The sequence below is a fragment of the Passer domesticus genome, chromosome 4 (assembly GCF_036417665.1).
Source record: "Passer domesticus isolate bPasDom1 chromosome 4, bPasDom1.hap1, whole genome shotgun sequence".
Classification (NCBI taxonomy): Eukaryota; Metazoa; Chordata; class Aves; order Passeriformes; family Passeridae; genus Passer; species Passer domesticus.
In genome coordinates, this window is record NC_087477.1 from 37,714,760 (window position 1) to 37,736,078 (window position 21,319).

At 37.5% G+C, this 21,319-nt stretch overlaps 1 protein-coding gene across 1 annotated transcript in view; it reads right to left on the reverse strand.

Moving 5' to 3' along the window:
* The window catches only part of COL25A1 (collagen type XXV alpha 1 chain), a 297,126-nt gene that overhangs the window by 58,242 nt on the left and 217,565 nt on the right, over window positions 1-21,319 (reverse strand). Inside the window, exons 11-15 of the mRNA XM_064417188.1 lie at window positions 17,174-17,200; window positions 14,703-14,747; window positions 5,727-5,780; window positions 4,134-4,160; window positions 1,711-1,755 (exon numbers count right to left, since the gene is read on the reverse strand). Of these exons, the coding sequence (XP_064273258.1) occupies window positions 1,711-1,755; window positions 4,134-4,160; window positions 5,727-5,780; window positions 14,703-14,747; window positions 17,174-17,200 (198 nt within the window). The remainder of the gene's footprint in view (window positions 1-1,710; window positions 1,756-4,133; window positions 4,161-5,726; window positions 5,781-14,702; window positions 14,748-17,173; window positions 17,201-21,319) is intronic.

Genomic DNA, 21,319 nt, shown 5'->3' on the forward strand with positions numbered 1-21,319 from the left:
CATTATGGCTAAAGCAGAGCACTCCAAATGAATACAATATATTCTCATGTCACCACCCCACCTCTGAAAAATAATACAGAACTTAGAAGAGATGGGAGACTTTTGCATTATGAAGTTCAGGAGGTGCCTAGAAATTCTTCAGATACAGCAATACAAGAAGTCTCCTGAGAACCTCTGCTTTCCACAAATTGATCCCAACTTGACTGCCTAATTGCTGAAAGTTCACACAGCAGTATTTAAAACTTTATACTTGAGCAGAAAGGATCTCCCATTGAAAGAAGGAGAGAACTTTTTTTCCTCAAAGAAGATCCCAAACAGGGGGAGGTGCACACTGCTGATCACAGGGCAATATGGGCATCCTTGTGGATTCAAGCTCACCCTCAAGGCTAATGAAGCAGAAAAGCAACAGGTGAAACTGCTGTAGGCTTCCCAGAGAGATTATAACCTTACCATTTACTTGTTGTAGAACTATCTATCTGAACAACAATCTCAATTCAGACTTGTAGCTGATTATATCCTTAAATCATGTAAGAGTGGATCAAGATTATGTTACCAGCATACATCATGTAAGTAAGTAAATAAGGTTCTTAAGACTTTCATCTCTATTAATAAGCATGACAGCAAATAAAGTATTATTTAAATTAACTCCAAAAATCAAGTAACTTGACTGTTCTTAAATCTAATGTCTATTTTCAATTGCTGATTTTAGAATATGCCTTAAAATCCTTGTGCTCTTCAAAGGACAGATTTACCGTACCCAAATGATAGCTCCTGAGGGATTTGCATGCATTCCTTACCAGCTTGATAAATCCATCATAAATTTCTCCTTGAACCAAGATGCTGTAAGTTGGTTAAGCATTACACATGCAGGGGTACAAGAAGAAGTGCTTATGTTTCTGCCCAAGCGTAGGCATTAAAATAAATGTTTTTTAGAAGCATATCAGTTCAAAAATGATGGCCAGAAGAGATCAATATGCCTGACCCTTTCTCATCCACAACACAGCCTTTACCCTGACTGCTAAAGACTGGCTTTTGTAAGGAAACCACACTGAAAACTCCAGTTTGATTTTCTGAGTGCGAGTCTCACATAAAAGAAAATTCAGGAAAATAGAAATTTTGACAAAATCTATTTTTTGGTGATTTCTACAACATCTTCATACTCTGCAACAAAGTATGTATAAAGGCAGGTTATTGTTGATGTCACTTGGAACAAAGATTTGAAGTCTGTTTATCATCAACTCTTGATTTTCCAGCTTCCAGTTTGGGAGGGAAGTTGCCTATCACGATACCATAAATTTGTCCCGTATTGGTTTGGTCCCACTATTTGATGGAAACACAGAAGGGGAAAAGATAAAGGGTATCCCAGAAAACATGGCTGTAATTCAAAGGGGCAGTTCCAACTGGCAGGTTGTGACCAAAGCTTGTGTATGATGCAAATTTCAACAGAGGAGTGCTAGTTAGAACCATGCTGATATATTATGTACTAGGGCTACTGCTGCATAAAGTAAGAAGTCTTATGCTTAGTTGGACAGAAGAGTGAAAATTTTTCTGCTGTTCATAAAAATGAACTTAACCAAATCGCTCATCTTTAAAAAAAACCCCATCTCAAAATGCATTTTTCTTTTGAAAAAAATACTGTTTTCATTATTTGGTTATAGTATAAGCATGCGCAAGGCACACATTTTCTACTCTGCTAAAAAGTGTTGTTACCTTTTCTCCTGTGTCACCCTTCAGTCCATTCTCGCCAGCATCCCCCTATAATTGAAACACATATATTTTAATGATTTTCTGTAAGCACACAGTATGCAGAGAACAGTCAGATTTCCAATATGATTAACAATACAAGTTGATTTTGCTCATCAGACAGACAGTCTCTGTGGCATGGTCAGGAAGTGGCTATGTCTTACACAGACTTCACTGTAATTGCAGATTACACAGATCTGTAAAAAAACCCACCACAAAGCATCAAAAGACCTGCTGGTATAATCTACCATCTTTCTCAGTTCACTGCAGTTTAGCAAGGAATGAATGATTCAATGATTTCGTGATGATTCAGCACTTTAAATTACAAATACATTTTTCTTCCTAACACAGACATGTTCACCTAGATGCATCTAAAAAAATTCAGATGACAGTTAAGACAATCCTAGTAGTTTTTATTGAGATTCTCAAGTAATTTATAGCACATACTCTCTGAGTCTGAAGTCCTTCATGAATGATTCACAAACTAAAAAAAAATCACTAAATATCACTGCTCCAAGGAGCTACGAAATTACTTTATCTCTACATAAATTCTATGCATGGTTTTTGTTAAAAAAGTGACATTCAGATAACACCTTATCATGGCTGAGTAGATATTTTCTACTCAAAAAATGCCCAAAATTTTAAAATAAAAATTTCATCATATTTATCTATAAAAAGACCTATTTTCCACCTAGTCATGTAACCATATAAGAAGTCCAGACTATATAAAATATACTGTATGTTGTTTAATGTTAAGAATACAGCTAAAAATTTCTGTGGAAGTTGAGGTTCATGTAAAGTGCAGTAAGTATTTTAAATGCCAAAAATATAGATAAAAACAGAGTCTAAATAGACTAAAACAGAGCCTAAGTAGACTCCTGGCCTTGGTCTGATAACCAGTAGTACTGTTCAAATAACATTATTCAGTATCTGTCATATTGTTCTGAAAACCTTGATGTAAAATCCTTTTGGAGAGGACTTAGCAATTTATACATCACAGCCACTGATACAATGGGAACCAGCTGAGAATCTAGCAGCACTGTAATTAAGGAAACATACACGAAACATGGAAGAATAACAGTGAGGAATGTTACTCAAGTTCATTTAACATGATAAATTATTGGGGGGATCTGTAACCACACATTTTAGAAAAAGACAAAAGATAATTATGGAAAAATAGAATGGTTTTAAGTGACAAAAATTCACTACATATTAAATTCATTGTTATTCCTTTTATGTCTGAAAACAAACCAAGGATTACTGAAGTACTTTAAAAATATCATTTTAACAGAATAAATTATTTCATTATGCATATTTCATGATTATATAGTTCTGCATGTGGGGTACAGACTTTCAAGATCTCCGTAGATTATTTTTATGGTGTACTTTTGAAAACGTGAAATTAACTGCCTTGGCAAAGCATGCTTCCAGCTGCTATTACACAGATTTATATGGATCTGGAAGTGAAAAGCAGCTGTAGCTGCAAAGACACAGGTAAACACTTCTCAAGAGAAAATTGCACCTCAGTACAAACAAATTATTTTTTAAACATAAGCTCAGTATACTTGCAGAAGATAAGGCTGTGTATGGATTCCTACTCAAAATAAGGTTTATGCTATTTCTCAAACTGCCCCTGTGAGCAGGTGAGGAAGCTCAGCTCTAAACTCACTGTGCTCCTACCAACCACTATGCCTGGAAGAGCAGAATTATACTCCCCTTCTGCAGCATGGAGCTTGTTCCACCCCCCGTCTTGCCTTGGTAGGACTGGACATCAAAGAAGCAATTTCTTGCTAACTCACTGCAAGTAAGAGCCCCATCAGTGTGCCTCTCCAGACAGCATCACTGGAGATCAGGGCGGAGACTCCCTTGCTCTTACTTAAACTGAACCAAACACAAATGGAGCATTCCACTTTTATTTTTTATTCCATTTTTATTATTTATTTAATTTCCATTTTTATTTTTAGTACATGGAGAGCTTGTTATCCAGGTATCACTTAGAATCTATGTAGTTTTGCCATTCTGTTACCTAATTGTTTTATTCCACACAGGTGTCAGAACCTCAAAACCAAGTAAGGAGAAATGTGAGGCTCTCTAATTTATTCAGAGAGGCTCATCATTTTCTGAGACTCACCACAGTTAGGATTAGTTGCCTGATTGTTCATCTGTGCAGCCTTTAACACAAAATCACAGCACTCTGTGACTAATCCCACTGCAGTAATCACAGATCAATAACTTCCATTAGCAGGTATTATCTGACCCTTGGAAAGGCTGCACTGTGCTACTTAAGTTCTAGGTAGGAGCTGTGGTTTTTTATTTTTAAACTCAGGATCAGTGCACTCCAAGCAAGTTACCCAAAACAGAAACACAACAAAGGAAGTGAAACATCTCACCTTTTGTCCTCTTTCTCCAGGGTCACCCTAAGGAAAATAATTGGAGCAAAGAAGTGGTAAGTTACTAACTCAGGCAAAACCAAAAGTGTTAGCCTTACTATCATTAGTTATTACTAATGTTAGTATTACTGTCCTTACTAATAATTATGTCACTACTGATGACAACGTCTCAGATGACACAACAAGAAAATCTTCAATGAACAATAAAATGTGTAAATTTAATAGATCTCAATAGACAGTACAAGTTCAACATTTTTTTAAAAGCTTCAATGGTTTGCATTGAAGAACTCTCTCACTAATTTGTCCTAGACCCTGACAGGCATATGTCTTTGAGAAGCAGCCTGCAGGGACCTACATGGCTCCTATGTGTGGTTCTCCTTGTTTTGGGAACAAACAAAAGAAACAAAAAGTCTGGATGTGAAGGGAAAGTCTTAGGATTCTGTCAACGGCTCAGAAGGTTCCTCAAGAGCAAGAAAATGCCTTAAGTGTCTTGAACAAATTCATAACTGTTCCAGAGTAAAGAGCCTTCAGTGCTCTTTATATTCACTGTAACAAAAAGATGGCTTATAGCCATTATTTTTTTCAAAATTAAAACGTGCTTGAGAAACTGCAAAAGCACTTTTGCACACCAGCCTGACCCTGACAACTCATCTTCTCTGCGTTTCTGGCTCAGAGCTGCACTCTGGCTCATATTTGTCCCTTTTGATGGCTGGCAGTCGCTAGGCAACTCAGGGACTACAGCTGTGAATACGAATTAAGCATCAACTGCCATAATTTGGCTTATTCTGTATACAAAGTAAGAAAAGGTCATGCTCCCAAATGGTTTGTTTTCATTCCTGATGGACAAGCAGCCAGTCAGTAAATGTAAAGAGGCTGCCTTGCATGTCTGTCAGCAGCAGCATGATGCACAGAGGAGCTGAGGAGCACATGAGCACCAGAGATCCCATCACTCGCAGCTGATGGGATTAGAGATTAGCATTACCCCCTCCAAGAGGCCCACAGATCCCATCATCTTGGACACGTCGAGTTTTCTTTTAAATGAAGTTATCATCATAAGCTTTATGTTCTATTTCACTTGTTCAATATTAAAACAGCAGAACAAACTATAGAACAATAAAGTGCAAAGAGTCATTCTGATGTAACAAATACAGGCTGAGACATGCTCCTAATGAGGCTTGTTGCTAACTTCCATAATAGCAGGATCAGCCCTCAAGACTTCATCCTGACATTTGTCAAAGAACTGACCGCAGCAGTTCTTGAAAAGAAGCCTGAAACACATTGTAAGGGGCATAAACAAAGCCTTTCTGAAAAGGTCCCCAAATTCCCAAACACTTCCAGGCATATTGCATTCAGCTGGCAGTGGATGCCTATGAATCAGTGCCACTGACTGGAGTTATACATGCACAGCAGAAGAAAATGCTTCTTTATGGTGAGATGTGTAAAGCCTCTTACTGCACTGGTCACTGGAGGGACCAGATCATTAAAAGCCAGTCAGAATATAAACTATAAACCCAAATTGGAAAGCACAACTGTCATCTACATATGCACTCACATACTCTGTGCTTCTGTTTTTAATTCATTTTCAATACTGACCTTAAGCCCTGCTTCTCCCTTCTCTCCTGCTATGCCAGGCAAACCAGGTTCACCCTAAAGGCAAAGAAAAAGAAAGATGAAGTTAAGAAAGACATGATGAAATATATGAACCTTCTCATAATGGGGCAGTAATGATAAACACAATTTTAAAAGACTCTGCAAAAATGTAGTCCACAGCTGGGCACTAAAATGACTTATTTTGTCATTTAGGGTGGATTAATTCTAACCCACGTAAGGTAAGAAATTATTCTTCTGAAAAAGGTGGGAACACATAGATGTCACACTAAACAGAAAGGAGACCTATGACTCCTGATTCTTAAAATCTGTCCAATTAGCCTTAAAAGCACAGTCTTCCCAGCAAGACTGCCAATGCTTTCCTTCTCTCTGCAACTTAGAAATGCTGCAAGAAAGGCTTGTCTTAATTTATTTTGACATTTGTGCTTCTGGTCTCAGACAGAAGACAGATAATGAAAAAAAATGAGAAAAGCCTGTTTCAGAAATGGAAGAATTTGGAAAAACAGAGAGCTTTTCAATTTTTTAAATATACTTAGCTTATCCATCTTTTATACCAGTGGTTGAAAAGTGGTTTTAAAAGATTTAAAAACTGTCAGCATTACATCAATGCACCAAATTTTGGGTATGTTCAATGGGTAGTATATCACTCTTCTACAGTTTAAGGAATCATAAATTATTTTCATGACTCAATCAGCAAATAACACTTATTTTCAATCTTCTTCCCTATCTTCAGTTTTAAAAATAAAGAAAAGAAGCAAATAAGAAAAAAATCTCTAAAAAGATACTTTTATTGTTTATATCCAACGTTTATTGGAAAATGACAGATATTCATTTTAGATAAAATAATGTAATGGTTAGACTTTACTGTAAAACAACAAGAGCTTATGGCTTATTATTTAAAAGCTTCTGCAGATGTATCTCATTTTCACAAGAAATACCTTTGATAACCCTCACACACAGAACCGCATCACATTTCTGACATGGCAAAGTGCATTAAAATAACAGACAAAGAAAGATTTTTAAAAGTCTGCAGCTCGGTCCTTTTAAAAGCTCTTTGCTATTTAAGTGTAGAAAAATGTGGAAAAGTTAAATCCAATAGCTAATATCACAATCAAATTTGGAACAGTAATTTGTATCAGAAACTCAGTGAAAAGTTTTCACAGTGTTCAAATTTAGTACACATGATGAACCAATCCTCTACTCAGAAGTTCCAGAGGCATTAAGATAAAGGCTCTTCCAAACACAAAACTTATTTTCTAGTCCTCCATAAAAGTCTCCTATTAGGAACTTATCTCTTTCTTACTTCTGCAGGCAGATTTAATCATAGATGTATTAACTCTAACTGTCCATGAAAGCAAGTTCCATTGTACTTCTAAATTAGGCAATGGAATAATTGATTACATTTTCATTTCCTAAAGAGTTGGACTGTTTCAAAAAACAAACCAAAATCATCGAAGTTCTAGCAAAACTTTAGTGAGGCATTTTCCAAGCCAGAGCAAAAAATGTTAGGTACCATTAAGCCCTCAAGGAATGAAATAGTCCCTTGTGTCAGCTCCTTCTCAAGGCCCTTTTGTACTACAGTAGCTGTGAGGCTGATAAAGTGGCACAGGCATTTGATATATGAGTGCTCAGGATTTGAAGCTGTTGGAGATTAGGTGTGAGTGTCCTGAAGGATTGACCTAAAAGACTCTTGAAGAAAATTGTCAGTTGACAAAACGAAGCAGAAGGGACCCATGAATACACACTTGTTTCTCCTCATCCCCACGCCCCAAACATGCTTGCTTCTCTCCCCTTCATTTTCAAACAGCTGCTGTCAGCTGATGCTTTCAGGGGCTTACATCTCAAATCAAAAGGTTGAAGTTCCAGGCTTGCACTTTCCTCCCAGGTTTACATATCAGTGCTATGGATGCAGAGGCTACTGCTGTGACAAAAAGGAGACCACAAAAATAGAACAAAAAAAAAAATTTCTTTGGAAAAAAGTGAAAACCTCAGCCTGCCACCTAGTCATAGTAAATCCCCATTCATACCAGCAATCACATTTCTGACCTATATACAACTTTGCTATGCTCAGCACTTCACTTACAGTACTGAAAGCTCTAGGCAGAGATACTTGAAGTGCAGAAACTAGCTCTGGGAATGGGAAAGACTGAAGGGAAACCGAGAAGGATAACACAGAAATGACCTTGTGCCTTTATGTTTTTGTAGCGATTGTCTTCTGTTGGTAATGTTCAGAAGAACAGGGAAAATATTCCTTTCCCTTTGTCAGACCTTTATTTTCTTGTCTATACAAAGAATCAGTGAAAAGAAATTAAAATGTACAGCCCATAAGATGTTCTATGTCCTAGCCCTGATGAACATTCCCAGCGCACAGCTAAACAAGCTTTGTGCCAGGGAGTCTCTCTTTGTCACTCTGCATGTCTTGTAGGCATGGCAGTCTGGCTTTCTGTGCAGATATTTTTACAATTCCAGTAAGCCTTAACAGAAAGCCCCCAAAATAAACAAGAAAACCAAACCACAAAACAAAAATAAAAATGCTCTGCTCAAAGTAGTTATGAAGCAAAGAGCTGTCAACTTTTGAAGAAGTGTAGATTGATAGCTCTTCCCTACTCAAATACTGTGTTATTTTAGCCATGTTGGTCCCAAAAAATGATTTTGATTCTTGGCATGAAAATATTTTAAAATATTTCTGTTAGGAAGCATGTTAGGAAGTTTAGTTACTTTTATGAATTTATCTATTTATTAGTAAAATCATGTATTAAAACCAGAGTGCAAAATGCTGTAAGAGTAAAGCTGGAGTGTAAAATGCTGTATAAGTACACTTCAGCCCCACAGGCTAGTGCTTTGGAGATGAACAAAAAGCACAGCTGACCTTTAAGAGGCTGAAGATGATGACCCTGCTATTCAAGGAGTGTTGCATGCAAGGGAACACCAGATACTCAACAATGTCATTCAATGCAACAATTTAAATCACACTGCTTTTCAACCTGATAAAATGAAAGAAACCATAAAGCTAAATCCTCCATGTCACATGTTTTTTACATTCACCAGGCCATGGCTAATGTCATTCCTGACTGCTGTTGTAGTCTGTCTTTAATAGCATTGACAGCAAAGGTGCTAGGCTGCAGAAGCAATTGTCTCCTGCACATCAGCTAGCTTTCAAATCAAGGCAGCATGTTTTTATTGATTTTTTTTTCATAGAATCACAGAATGCTTGAACTTTGAAGGCACCTTTGAGGCCCTTACTTGGAGTCTGCCCAGTATGTCCATGTCTTTCTTGTAGTGCGGAGCCCACAACTGGACACAGTACTCCAAGAGTGGCCTCGACAGTGCTTTTTCCCCATTTGAAGAGTAATTTTTTCTGTAGTACATCTAACTTTAGCTCACAACTCACCTTTCTCCAGTCATTTCCCCCCTGAGAAATTATTGCTCAGTAACAGAGTGATAATCATTCTAAAACTTTCTAGTGTCTATGAAACCCAACCCATGATCCCAGTCAGAGAATGTATGAGGGTTAAACTGCACCCTCACACAAGAAAAAGATACAAGACCCACAGAAATTGTGTGAAGGTGCCCTCAGAGCATACCTTTGCAACTTTTCCCTGAAATGGACGGACAGTGGGGAAGATGCTGTGGTGAGGTGTGAAGTGTCTCGGTACTCAATTTAAAGCAATTAAATTGCCCTTTCTGCCCTTCTGCATTCTTATTCTCAGCTAAACCACACCGCAGAAGCTGTCCTGTGTAACAAGCACTGTGTGCAACTACCATAATACACCAAAATAAAATAAAATTCTCCCTGCTGGCAACTGAGTTGGGCTGTGATTTCCAAAGGCCACCTCAGCAACATGCGGCTTCACTGACACCGTGATGGAAAGAGCAAGAGCTCCGTGGGATGCTGGGGTACCAGCAGCATCTTATCTCAACATCCTCTCTATCAAGGTTCCGCTGTACCAAAGCAGCAACAAAACTACCAGATGCACAAATGTCATGCCCCACATTGGTGAACATGCAAATATTGCATTAGAAATACTGTTTAGGTAACCCTTGACTTCTTTTTCATATAAAGTTATTTTTATCTTGTAACTTGACCAACCCCCTAACTCTTTCCTGTATTTGGACAAAGGACAACTTTCAGCACTCTGATCAATAAATAGGTGGAGCAGTTTCCTCAGATACTCTTGTGGTAGGGGTAGTCTTAATGCTTACACTGAAGTTAATCTGAATTTGGCGAGTACTCAGGTCTATAGAGCATTGCTTGGCTCCGCTGGTAATATGAGAAAAAAAATCTGTCAATATGAACTAATAAAATCTAGTTCATAACAGGTCTGAAAATGTATTACCCACCAGAGTCCATATTAAAGGAGCTGAGGCAGTTGAAAGCATGCTTCTCCTTACAGGAGTGTTTTCTGCCCCTGAGGCATATACCTTCATACCCAAAATTAATCAGCTAAAAATAACATGGCTGGAGGCCTCAGCTTTTCTTGTTTGTAACAGAAAAACAGCCTGTAGGCTGCAGTTCTGAAATAGGTTTTGTTTTGGTGAGATGCATAACTCTCCACACCAGCTGGTTGATATCCACCTCACCCTGAAAGAAAAGCTGTCAGTATTGCTATATTTTTCAGTCACTAGAATATAATCAATTTAAGGATAAGGAAACACAAGAGGCCCCAAACCTAATCCAGTCTAATTTTACTCTAAAATACATAGAAGAGGAAAGGGAGTTAAAAAGAGGTTTTTCAGATATGTTACTATGATTTCCATTTCAAACCAGGGTTGAATTCAATTCCTTTCAACTTGCTTTTTGCTCCCCTCAAAAGTAACTTAAAATTGTTTGTTTAGGGGCTGGAAATCTCTCTTGGCCCACTCACCAACTGAAATTAAGTGGAAAGGCTCTTCAACAAGACTCAGCTGGCCTGCAAACCTGTCTGAGAATTTGTGAACTACATTTATGATGTTTCCTCTCTTTATTTGAAAGTGTTAGTAGATGCATACCCTTCCTCATTTAGCTGAAGGAATTTGATACTTCAAAATGTGTTCCTACACAGCACTACACACAGTAATAAGGAAATATATGGAAAATAGAGAAACAAAAAGAATGAAGAAAGCAGTAAGAAATGTGCATACCCAGCATCTGAATCTACTGATAAGAAGGAAAAATTTTCTGAGGTTTATCATATTGCTATTGCAAATCTGCCAGAAGAATTTGAAATGAAGGGATCTATCCTGACCACTCATTCTGTTCTCAATATACCCTTACAAAAAAACCACCAAAATATCAAGTAATACGTAAGAAAAAGCGATTTATGGAAGTTTAGAGTGAGGGGTTTATGCACTCCAGACAAACTCTTATTTATAACAAAGAGAGTCATTTGCACAAACTCCAGTCACTGGGTTCCTTCAGGCCAAATACCATCTTAACTTAAGGAATCTGTGCTTTTCTCTTTGTGTGCCGATGCAGTCATTGACAGCCCTTATCAAATCAGCACCACTTAACAAATACCAGAATATATATTCTATACTTGCAGAGTTTAACTTTCCAAGAAGCCCTTTGTGGCCATTTCAACATGATTAATGTAGGGATGTGACATCCTTAGATCACTGCAACCTCCTACCTCCATGCAGAACTAATGCCTTTTTGTACTTTTCAAGTGACTGAGGAGCTTCTGCCAGGGATGGAGAAAGAGAAGTTTATCTTCCATTGTATTGGGATAGAAATAAACCTGTGGATTGCACAACAGTCTGCAAAGGAAAAGGAGCACTCAAAGTTTCTTTATCTTAGCAGGTTTTGGTCCATCCCAGAAACAACACTCTGTCCAGCTGCAGGTATTATTAAGCAGCTCCTTTCCAGTTACTGTTCTCAAGATAAACTTGCTGTAGTTTCTCAAATGTAGGAACAAATGAAGACTGTAAATGTGCTTGCAAGACTACCTGTAATGTTTCACTGGATTTGGCCTAATGTGTGAAGGTTTTATGGCAGTGATTTTGCTATTCTGAATACAAGAAAAATCTACTAGTTAACAGTCCTGCAAAAACATGTGGGTTGTGTAAAATTACACTTACTCTAATATCTAGAGACTGTCTAAGACAAGCGGTTCATATGTTAAGGGATTAAAAGACTGTTCTAAGTGCACTCAGAATTTATGATCTCATTCCCAGACCTATGGCCAGACTTGTCAATCATCTCCCCATCTCAGTATTTAAATTAAAGAAGAGGTGAAAAGAAAGAAAAAGGAAAATTACAGAGGCATGTAGATGATGGAGATGACCTAACTCTCTTTTGTTCAACTGCTTGAGGACAGAGCAAAGCTAACCCACTGCTGACAATCATGGGCTGAAAAATACTTCATTGTCCAAATGAGAGAAGCATTCACACACTTAATTTTAAGCATATGCTTAACACTCACTGCCTTTTAAACCAAGGAAAAATATTAACTTGGAACTTAGTGCGCTGCACATGCTGCTGTCTGACAGAGCAAGCTCACTGACCAAAAGGCAACCAAGACAGTAAGGCTTTTGTAAAGTCCTTTAACTACGTAACTTCTAAAAAGGGGATGACTCGCATCACACATGCAAGTTGAACCCAACTATTCTGCAAGTCACCATGAATCTGAATGAGTAAAGACAGAAGTGCCAGCAGCTGGCTCACAGTACAGCCCAACTATTAAAATCACCACTCTGGTCCTCATCAATATCTTGTGTGTTGCACTGCACTGAGAATCCGTTTTTTCATAGAAATTGGAAGAACTGACCTTTCAATAGCAAATATTAACATGGGATTGCTAAGCTACATTATACTTTCTAACTTTAGACCAACACTGCTTCAGTTTAAACTTAAATTCTACCACTGTTTCCAAACTAACATAATTTTTTAATCTATTTATTAAAAGAGACAGCAACATTCAACTTTCATCTGCCTAGTATTACATGAATATAATATATCTTTTGCAAATAAGGAAGTGGTTTCTAGTCAGTATCAATCAACAGTTGAGAATTCAAACTAAAGAATGCAACAGCAATTTATTTTTATCTGTGTGGCTTTTGTCCTGGTACCTGTGTTTCACTTCAGTAATTCAGGTTTTTTTTTAAAAGGTCAAAAGTAAAGCAGTCCAGCTACACTAAAAATACACTGACATCTTTAATAAAGTGGCAATTTTAAAATGTCTGTGAAGTTATAGATGTGATTAATATTGAAGTAAATCAAATAAATAAACACCTATAAATTGAAAATTCTGGAGTTTTTTTAAAGCACAATTTAAAATTAATAATCAACATTTAAAGATCTGTTTGTATCTTCCCATAATGTTTAACTGCACATTTCTTTTATGCCCCCTGAAACATGCAGATAAGTCTATGTGGTCTTCTAAAAATAGACATGCAACAACCTTGCCAAAGAGCTTAAAAAATTTCCCTGTCTCCCAAAATGACACATTAATCACACATTTGACACATTTCATTAATATCAATTTTTTCTGCTCATTTGAGGGAATTTTTCTGGCTGGAATTTGCATGAGTACTATTAAAAATAAAGTTATTGAATTAAATATGGATCATCACTTCTGTTCTATTCAAAGCAGTTTCCAACTTCACCAATCCAGTCTTCTTACATATTCCTACAGATATGCCACAAAGTAAATTTTCACTGGCATTTCAGTCAGGCCACAAAAATTACTTGAATTATGTACAGCAACAGCATCTCAGCAGGTAAGCACTGTCTACCATTCCTGTTGCAACTGAAAGCAGTTATAAAATATGAAGGAAAAAATCTGAGGACTTAATGCTAATTTATTTAATATTATTTTCTTATAAATTCTGGCATTAAATATATATATATGTGTGTATATATATGTACGTATATATAGATATAGTTAATTCTAAATATTCTTTAGTCTGTTGTTTAACATAAATTGTAATACTCTGAATAGTTTAAAATAAATTCTTATCATTATCAATAAAGTGAATGATTATTACATTATTTCTTATAACCACTCTGAAAACACAGGTCTAATACTATGTATTATGTTATTAGAAACAATACATCCTTTTTTTTTCTTTTTTAGGAAAGAAGAATTAAAAGTAAATTGTTTGAAAAATCACTTATTCCTAGGACTATTGGTGAGGGAAGCAGAAGAGAGGATTGTCTAATACAACCCTTATTCACTACCATCTGCTGATGCTTGAACCTGGTGAAGATATTTACATACATTTTCCTTTTGGCATCTCTTGCCAGTGCTTTTGAAGTTCACTAGGAATGCTAGGGCTTGTGAGAACAACAGATGGATAATACTCTTTACAGACAAGGAGGTATACTATTTAAACTTCATCGCCCAGATTTGCCAAGAAACCTTAGCAATGCTGTAACACAGCCCTGCTGCTTTACTGTGACCTCTCCTTATGGAGGGCCATTCTGAACTCTGACAGTGACTTGCCTAAATTAACATTTCCTCTCGGTTGTGTTCAAAAATATTTGTTTGATTTACTCCTCTGTGTTTTCATCCCCAAAATTAATTTTCTAATTATCCTCCAGTTGCACTTCCATTTCTTTTTATATCCCTATTTATAGGTTGTATTAACAATGTATTGGCACCACTTCAATACCCAATATCAATGGAAATGTTTGCATTATGAGACTGAGTTAACAAAAAGTAAAAAACCTTTTGTTTGTAAATATGCTGTCTCAAGTAACAGACTATTAATATGCATTCCTTTCTACAACCTATCAGTCACCACCAAATTTGAACACCAGACTTTCAGCTTAATAAATCTGCTGCTTGTTCAGATAAAACTAGAAAAATTACTTCAGAGCACAAAGCACATTATGCTGTATTATACATGGTCTTTTCCATGAAGCCAATTTGAAACCACAGTTCTGGATATAAGGTTGCATATTGCTCATGTGAACAAACCCAAAATTGCTTTAATCCACTACATAAATAATGGCAGTGCTGAAAAAGTCAGAGAACTCACCACTTGTCCATCTCTCCCTGGAACACCAGGCACTCCGACAGAACCCTGGAGGGAAACAGATGCCAGTGTTTAGCAAATTAAACAGGTCATGAAACCTTTCATCTCATAATACAGTATTTAGAAATAATGGTGAATGTTTGCTTATGGGAACTGCAATAAATTTTTCAAGAACTCATTTTTATCCAAGCTGAGCTCCCCTTTCAGTTGAGATTTTATACTAATTAGACATATTCTCACGTTGTACATTTTAAAGACTGTATGACCTTTTCCAGAAACAAGCTTCAAGCTCATGTTCTGTAATGTTGTCGATGCTTCACAAGAAATGTAAGAGTTGAAATGCTTTTCCATTTAATGCTCTCAGTAAGTTTCGAGACTGATCCTATGCAATCAAATATAGCACCTGAACAAAACTATTAATGCTTCTAGAGGGATCATTCAAGCTCAATAACTTGTAGCACCAATCAGTCTCAGGGCTTTTAAGAGATAATATGCAGTGGTTCAGTTTGCCAGTACAAATTAGAGATGCACTTTGAAACTGCACCAATATTAGCACAATCAGAATCAGAAGGTCAATACAGGCCAAACACAAGTGACAAAGAAGGAAAAAAAAAATTATAACATTGGAGGGATCTTTTTTGTAAAGCCCTTGTACTGTAAGTTCCTATGTGATGGATAACTTTTTTTAAAGGACCTTTTGCAACTTGCTATGGAAGTTCAGTGAAAATACAGCATGGAAATCAGGAAAGCTGCATCTGCTTGTACAGCATTCTCATCTTATTTATAAAGATGGTGCTGCTCAGCAAGAGAACTCAAAGAATTTCTGCATGGCAATTCCCCCTCTATTTTGCTTAGAGGTGTCACTAAAATTATCACCAACACCCAAAGGAAATGCATTCAAAATGGATGCAGACATTTGTCAATTAATAGAGTTGGGAAATCCTGTGAAACAGGAAAAGGAACCAACTCATGAGGGTCTCAAGAACCCTCCAAGAGCTAGTAACAGAGCTTTGAATCAGTGAGAAATAATACACTGCATCCCAGCATATCTCCTTGACTCACAATGCTCTCCCCTTTCTCCCAAAGCTTCCACTTTGGCATCCTTGCTGTCTCTTTTTGCTGGATGCATAGTAATGGCGTTAAGCTACTGCAAAGTTGTCTGAGTGAACATCTTGGTATAATTTTTCCAGAAAATCAAAATACAAAGCTCAGGAGAGCAATAAACCATCAGCCTCAATAAGCCATCCTATGTATAACAGTTCCTCCTCTCAGTGGCAGCTGATTATTTTTCTTACGAAACACAGGATGTTAGAAAGTGTGAAATGAAGCGGATTCTAGTGTGATAAGTAAATGTTTATCAGATATTCAAATGTTCATCAGCACGCGGGTTTTGCTGATGTCATACAGGCAAAATATGCTCCTCCAGTTCTGAGGATACAGCTTTGTAACAGCAACTTAGACATGAGCCACATTCCTGCATTGCCAAACACAAAGGGTAGTCCTCTCCTTCAGCCTGCAAACTCTATACAGCCCACAGCTGCCAAAATTCCACCAATTTGTGTACTTTGGGATTATGTTTTTACATATCACAAGCTTTTCTTGCTTTTGTTAAAAAAGTTTTGTTTTAACAGATGCTTCACTCCAAACAACATAATCTCAGAAGAAGGAAAGCAGATATCCTTCTCACATATGTCAATAGTACTTATTCCATCCTCTTTTTCCTTTTCCCTTTATACAAATTATAGCTGTTTTATTACATATCTTTCATACATCTTCTCAATCTCTTGAAATCAGCTAGAAAACTACTCACCTTGGTGCTATGCAAGTCAGATGCCGGAAAAGTACCACTCACTAGCTGTTACTGCTGATATTGTGAGGACTGTTTTAATGGCGTAATTCCATAAATCCTAAAGTCACTCAATCAAACCGAGGCAGTCAGCTTTAATGAGTGTAAATAACGCTGAAGGCATTCCCAGGAAGTCAGGTCTCGGGTTACCGAAGGAACAGGAAGACACCGGCAGACCACCTGAACACCACCGACCAAGCACTATTTATCAGCAACACCTACGTCCTTTGTTTCTGCTGGTCAACTCTTTAGTCATATGGCACTGATCTACTTGAGCAGAGATATGCATTTAATCAGAAACTTTATCTCCCCACCTTTCACAACACTTTAACTTTGGTTTCCTAATCGTACCAGTGTATGAATGGGAAAATTATAGTGACCTTTTCACCTGAAAGTTAAGCAGACAGATTGAAAACAGTCTGCTCTGCATTGCTTGAACTTCTTATGATGGGGGAAATGGGAAATCTTGTGTCTCACATTATATGGCTCCATTTTCCAAAATCAAAATTCAGAACCTAAGGTAATTGATTCAATGCAGTGTACAGTAGCTTATTACATTCACCTTTTCTGCTTGCAATTTGGCACGGGAGGAATAATCACTTTCACAGCATTGTTGTTTATACTATACCTTTTGTCCTGGAGGCCCCTGAGGTCCCTGCAAAGGGAAAACAATTCAATTAACATCAAAACTCCAGCCAATTTAAACTGAAATGACTAATTAAGACTGTCTTATTGTGTAAGCACTCTGATACTGGACTGAAACCAGCTGATGCTTTATAAATCAAAGAAAAGTAAGAGTTTATGCTCAAAAGGCACAATGAATCTTTCCTCGTCACTTTTGGAACTGATCTAACTACTACCCAGAATACTCAAATTTTCCCCCTTCTACTATTTTCTCTTCCAAGCCATCTGTTTCTCCTGATACTGACAAATCTCCCAGCATTAAGATGGCTGTGGTTTTTCTCTCTTATAGCAGCCAACAGCCAGTTGTGTGTCCACAGTAATATATCAGCTTGTCAGCATAAAAACAAGGTTTATGCAAACAAGTATTTTCGTGATGGAGAGAAGCATAAACCTCAAAATCTTCTCACCTTCTAAGTATCAGCACACATGACTGTGTTATACCAAACTTGTCATGTGTGCCATCATTTGCAAGTGAAGAGAAAAATCTTTAACTTCAGAAATTGTTAAGAATGCTCTTGGGAAGCAAAGAAGCACCATTTTGTCCCCATGACCTGAGAAGGCAGGAAGACATAGCTCAGCTCAGGAAAGCTTAACTTTCCTTAATGTCATACAGGAGTCAAAGTCTTGTGGATATCAAGAGGACCCATTTCCCATCTGGTGTCTCTGAAGTACCCAGGTGGCCACAATGGAGAGGGGAAACAGAGAGAAAGAAGATCAACCAGCCATATCTAGGACACTTTGGCAGTCTGTTTTGGTAACACCCAGGCCACATCCACCACAGCTCCATCCATGCATGTTTGCCCCCAGGTGCCTGCTATGGGCACTGGTGCAAACTGTGGGTACTGGTGGTGTAGCAAGCAAAGTGAATTCATAGTCCATGAGGTGCAAAACCCAACACAAAAACTGGGAAATTCAAATCCTTCTAATGTGAGAAAGAATAAAAGAAGAACTGATTGATATCAGAACTGCAATTATTCAGGAAAACAAAAGGATTTCTGCCTCAAAATGTGACGCTGATTTTATTCTTAAATTAGTGTGAAGTTAGGCAGAATCCTCCACGGTCAGCAGATGGAACATTGTTTGTTGGAACATTGCTCTGATGCAACTTTAAACTGCTAACAAGGAAAAGCTCCACTGGTGGTAATTCGGAATGCTGCATCTATCCACTGATGTGGATGAAAGCCTTGCAGTTTTAAATGTGGATTGGTATGTCTAAGGTTTGGTATCAAACCTTGCAAAAACACAGATCAATGCTGCTTCTTGAAAGCTTTGCCTGATTGTTTTAACAGAAGAAAAGTACTGTGATCATCTCATTTAGACTGCAGAGACAGATTCTGATAAAGGAAATCTACTTTTACTCCCTTGCCTTCAAAAGAAAGAAGTACCTAAGCACTCAGCACTGGTGATGGTGATGATCAGAGTAATGAATATAGTGAATATCTGCTTTTTCAGATGGAGAAAATGTTCCCATCTCACAGTGTTTCACAAAACTGCTTTTTAAATCAAGCCTCCTTTTGAAGTGTCTGAGAATGAGTGATCTGCTGGATAAGGAACCACCAACAGAACAAGTCCATGAACAGTGTTCTTCCCTTTCTTTGAGTTCCTGACACCATCCTTCTCTTCTTCTGTAAGAAAGACAAGTTTGTCTAGCATTTTAAAAATGCCAAGAAATTAATGTTCAAACTAATGCTTTCCCTACAGCAACGGTATCAAAACAGGCTCCAAATGTCTACATCCTGGGCATCAGTTGTCTGTTGACTTGTTGCAAAGTAACCTGCTACATTTCAGGGTTATTTCAGGTCTTGGGAAAAATCCCTCCATCAGTAGGCCACAGTGAATACAGAACAACCGAAGATCTCCATCATAGCTCATACCAGCTATTTTTATGTCCAAGGGATGGATATATCAGTTTATAGCTACTTAAGAAGCTATTAAAACCTTCTAAAGACCCTCAGCTATATTAAATTACCATTTGGGAGCCCTTAATACAATACTACTGTATGAAGGAAAAATGATAATTCACTTACTAATATTAGCCCCCAAAGCAACCTGTTAAATGTACTCTCTGCTGAGGACTTTCTGCCTGGTGCTTGCAGCTGTCAGCCTGTGGGATGGATATAATTCAAGACATTGCAGAAAACATTTTTTCCCAGAATTTCCTCTTCATCCCTGACATCATTCCAGCTTCTCAAGATGAGTTACTGAATATGAAAATATTTACATAGTGGCATAGTCGTGCTCTTTTGGTGACTTTAAAATGAATCATTCAGACAAAAGATACAGTAGATACTTATAAAAAAATGTCTTATACAATTAGAAGTTTTCCATTTCTGGTACATTAGCCTTTACTCAGACTGGAAGTAGCTCTGGTGTTTCACAGCCACTGATCCACTTGATGACATGAACAGTCCTCAATAGTACAGCTGCCTTCAGAAATTGTATAGTATTGACTCAAAAAAACGATTTCAAATAAAAGCTTACCTAAATCGACACATTTCACAATTTACATAGGACAACAAGTCCTTTTTATCCTTAGAATGTTCTGACTGTAAAACATACCTGAAGAGAAACATTTTTTCTTTAAAGCACTGCTCTCTAGCATTGGAAAAGAAGCTCAAAGTAATTGGAAACTTAAAGCTCATTCACTGACAGCTCTCGTCCCTCCCCCACATAAGCCAGCAGCCATTGAACAGAATTAAGTTACTAACAGAAAACTTCTTTTAAAAAACAAAACAAAAAACCTGTAGAACACTGCAGAACGGTGCTTATTTTTCTATAATTACCTAAAATCTCTGATCAAGGTACAAAATGACACTGGAGAGATAGAAACAAACAAGTAAATAAAATATGGTAGAAAGAATAAAATATAAAACAATAAAATTTTAAAAATGTAAAACAAAAAAACCACACCAAAACAGAAAACCAAACCAACCAACAAAAAAAAAACCAAACCAAACCAAAAAAACCCCCACCAAACCAAACAAAAAAAACCAAAACAAAACAAAAAAACCCAAAAAAACACAAAAACCAACCAAAAAAAAAACCAAAACCAAAACCAAACCCCAAACACAAAAGATGCTTATATCCAGAAGAATAAGTGACAGCTTTCAGAAGAATCTATATAGAAAATTCCATATGAACATGCTGATTTTCTCCCCATATTATTCTACTGAACTGGGGAGCATCCTGTGATACCCACTTGATGAACAGACAGCAAGACCAGAAATCAGAATCTCTATGTAGGTCTGGAGACAGAAGCAGAAGGCAGGAAATATGTGAGCATTTCCAACCAATTCCTCAGGATGCTTTGTTTTGATGTTTTTCTCTGTTTTTCTTCAGCTGCTGTGTTCCACAACAGCTGCAGCAACATCCTAGCCCTGCTGTTTGCTCCAGCACATCCAAAGGGATGTTTTGCAAATCCAGGCTCAGCTAAGCTTCCCCCTGGACAGATATTCCACCCCTGGGTCCTGGCAGGCAGCGCAGAGCTGCTGCCACAGGTCCCCACCTCAGTCCCTTCCAGCCCAAAGCCTCGGCTCCATCTACACCACACAGAACACACTGCCCCTCTGCCACCAACATATCTGGTGTATGAAGGAGGCAAAGCAGAAACACACAGCCCTTTAAAATCATTGGCTGATCAAGAAAACAAAACAATCCCAGAAGTACATAATTCTTTCACCTTCTAACCACATATACATACATACATATGATATCTGTCATTGCTCAACGACAGATCATGTTGATAGCAAATATTTGACTTTTGCCTACATCATTGAAAGCTGCCAGGGTATCCACAAAGGGATGCTTAGAATCAACTCCTAAACCACTGGCAATGGATGTCAAAAAGCTCTTTTTATAAAGAGCATTTAGGTTTCAAGAATTCCAAAGAAAATTTGTGAAAACTGTTCAGATGAAGTGACTGCTCAGCATTTTACAGGATTATGCCACTTTTCCTCAAACAGACACATATTCACAGAGGAACTTCAATTGAGAAGGCTGAAAATTTTGCTTGCAAGACTTGCCCAGAATAGGAAGAAAACTAAATATAATGAAAGCAAAATGTAGTTCTTGCTCTTTCAGCCACCACGAG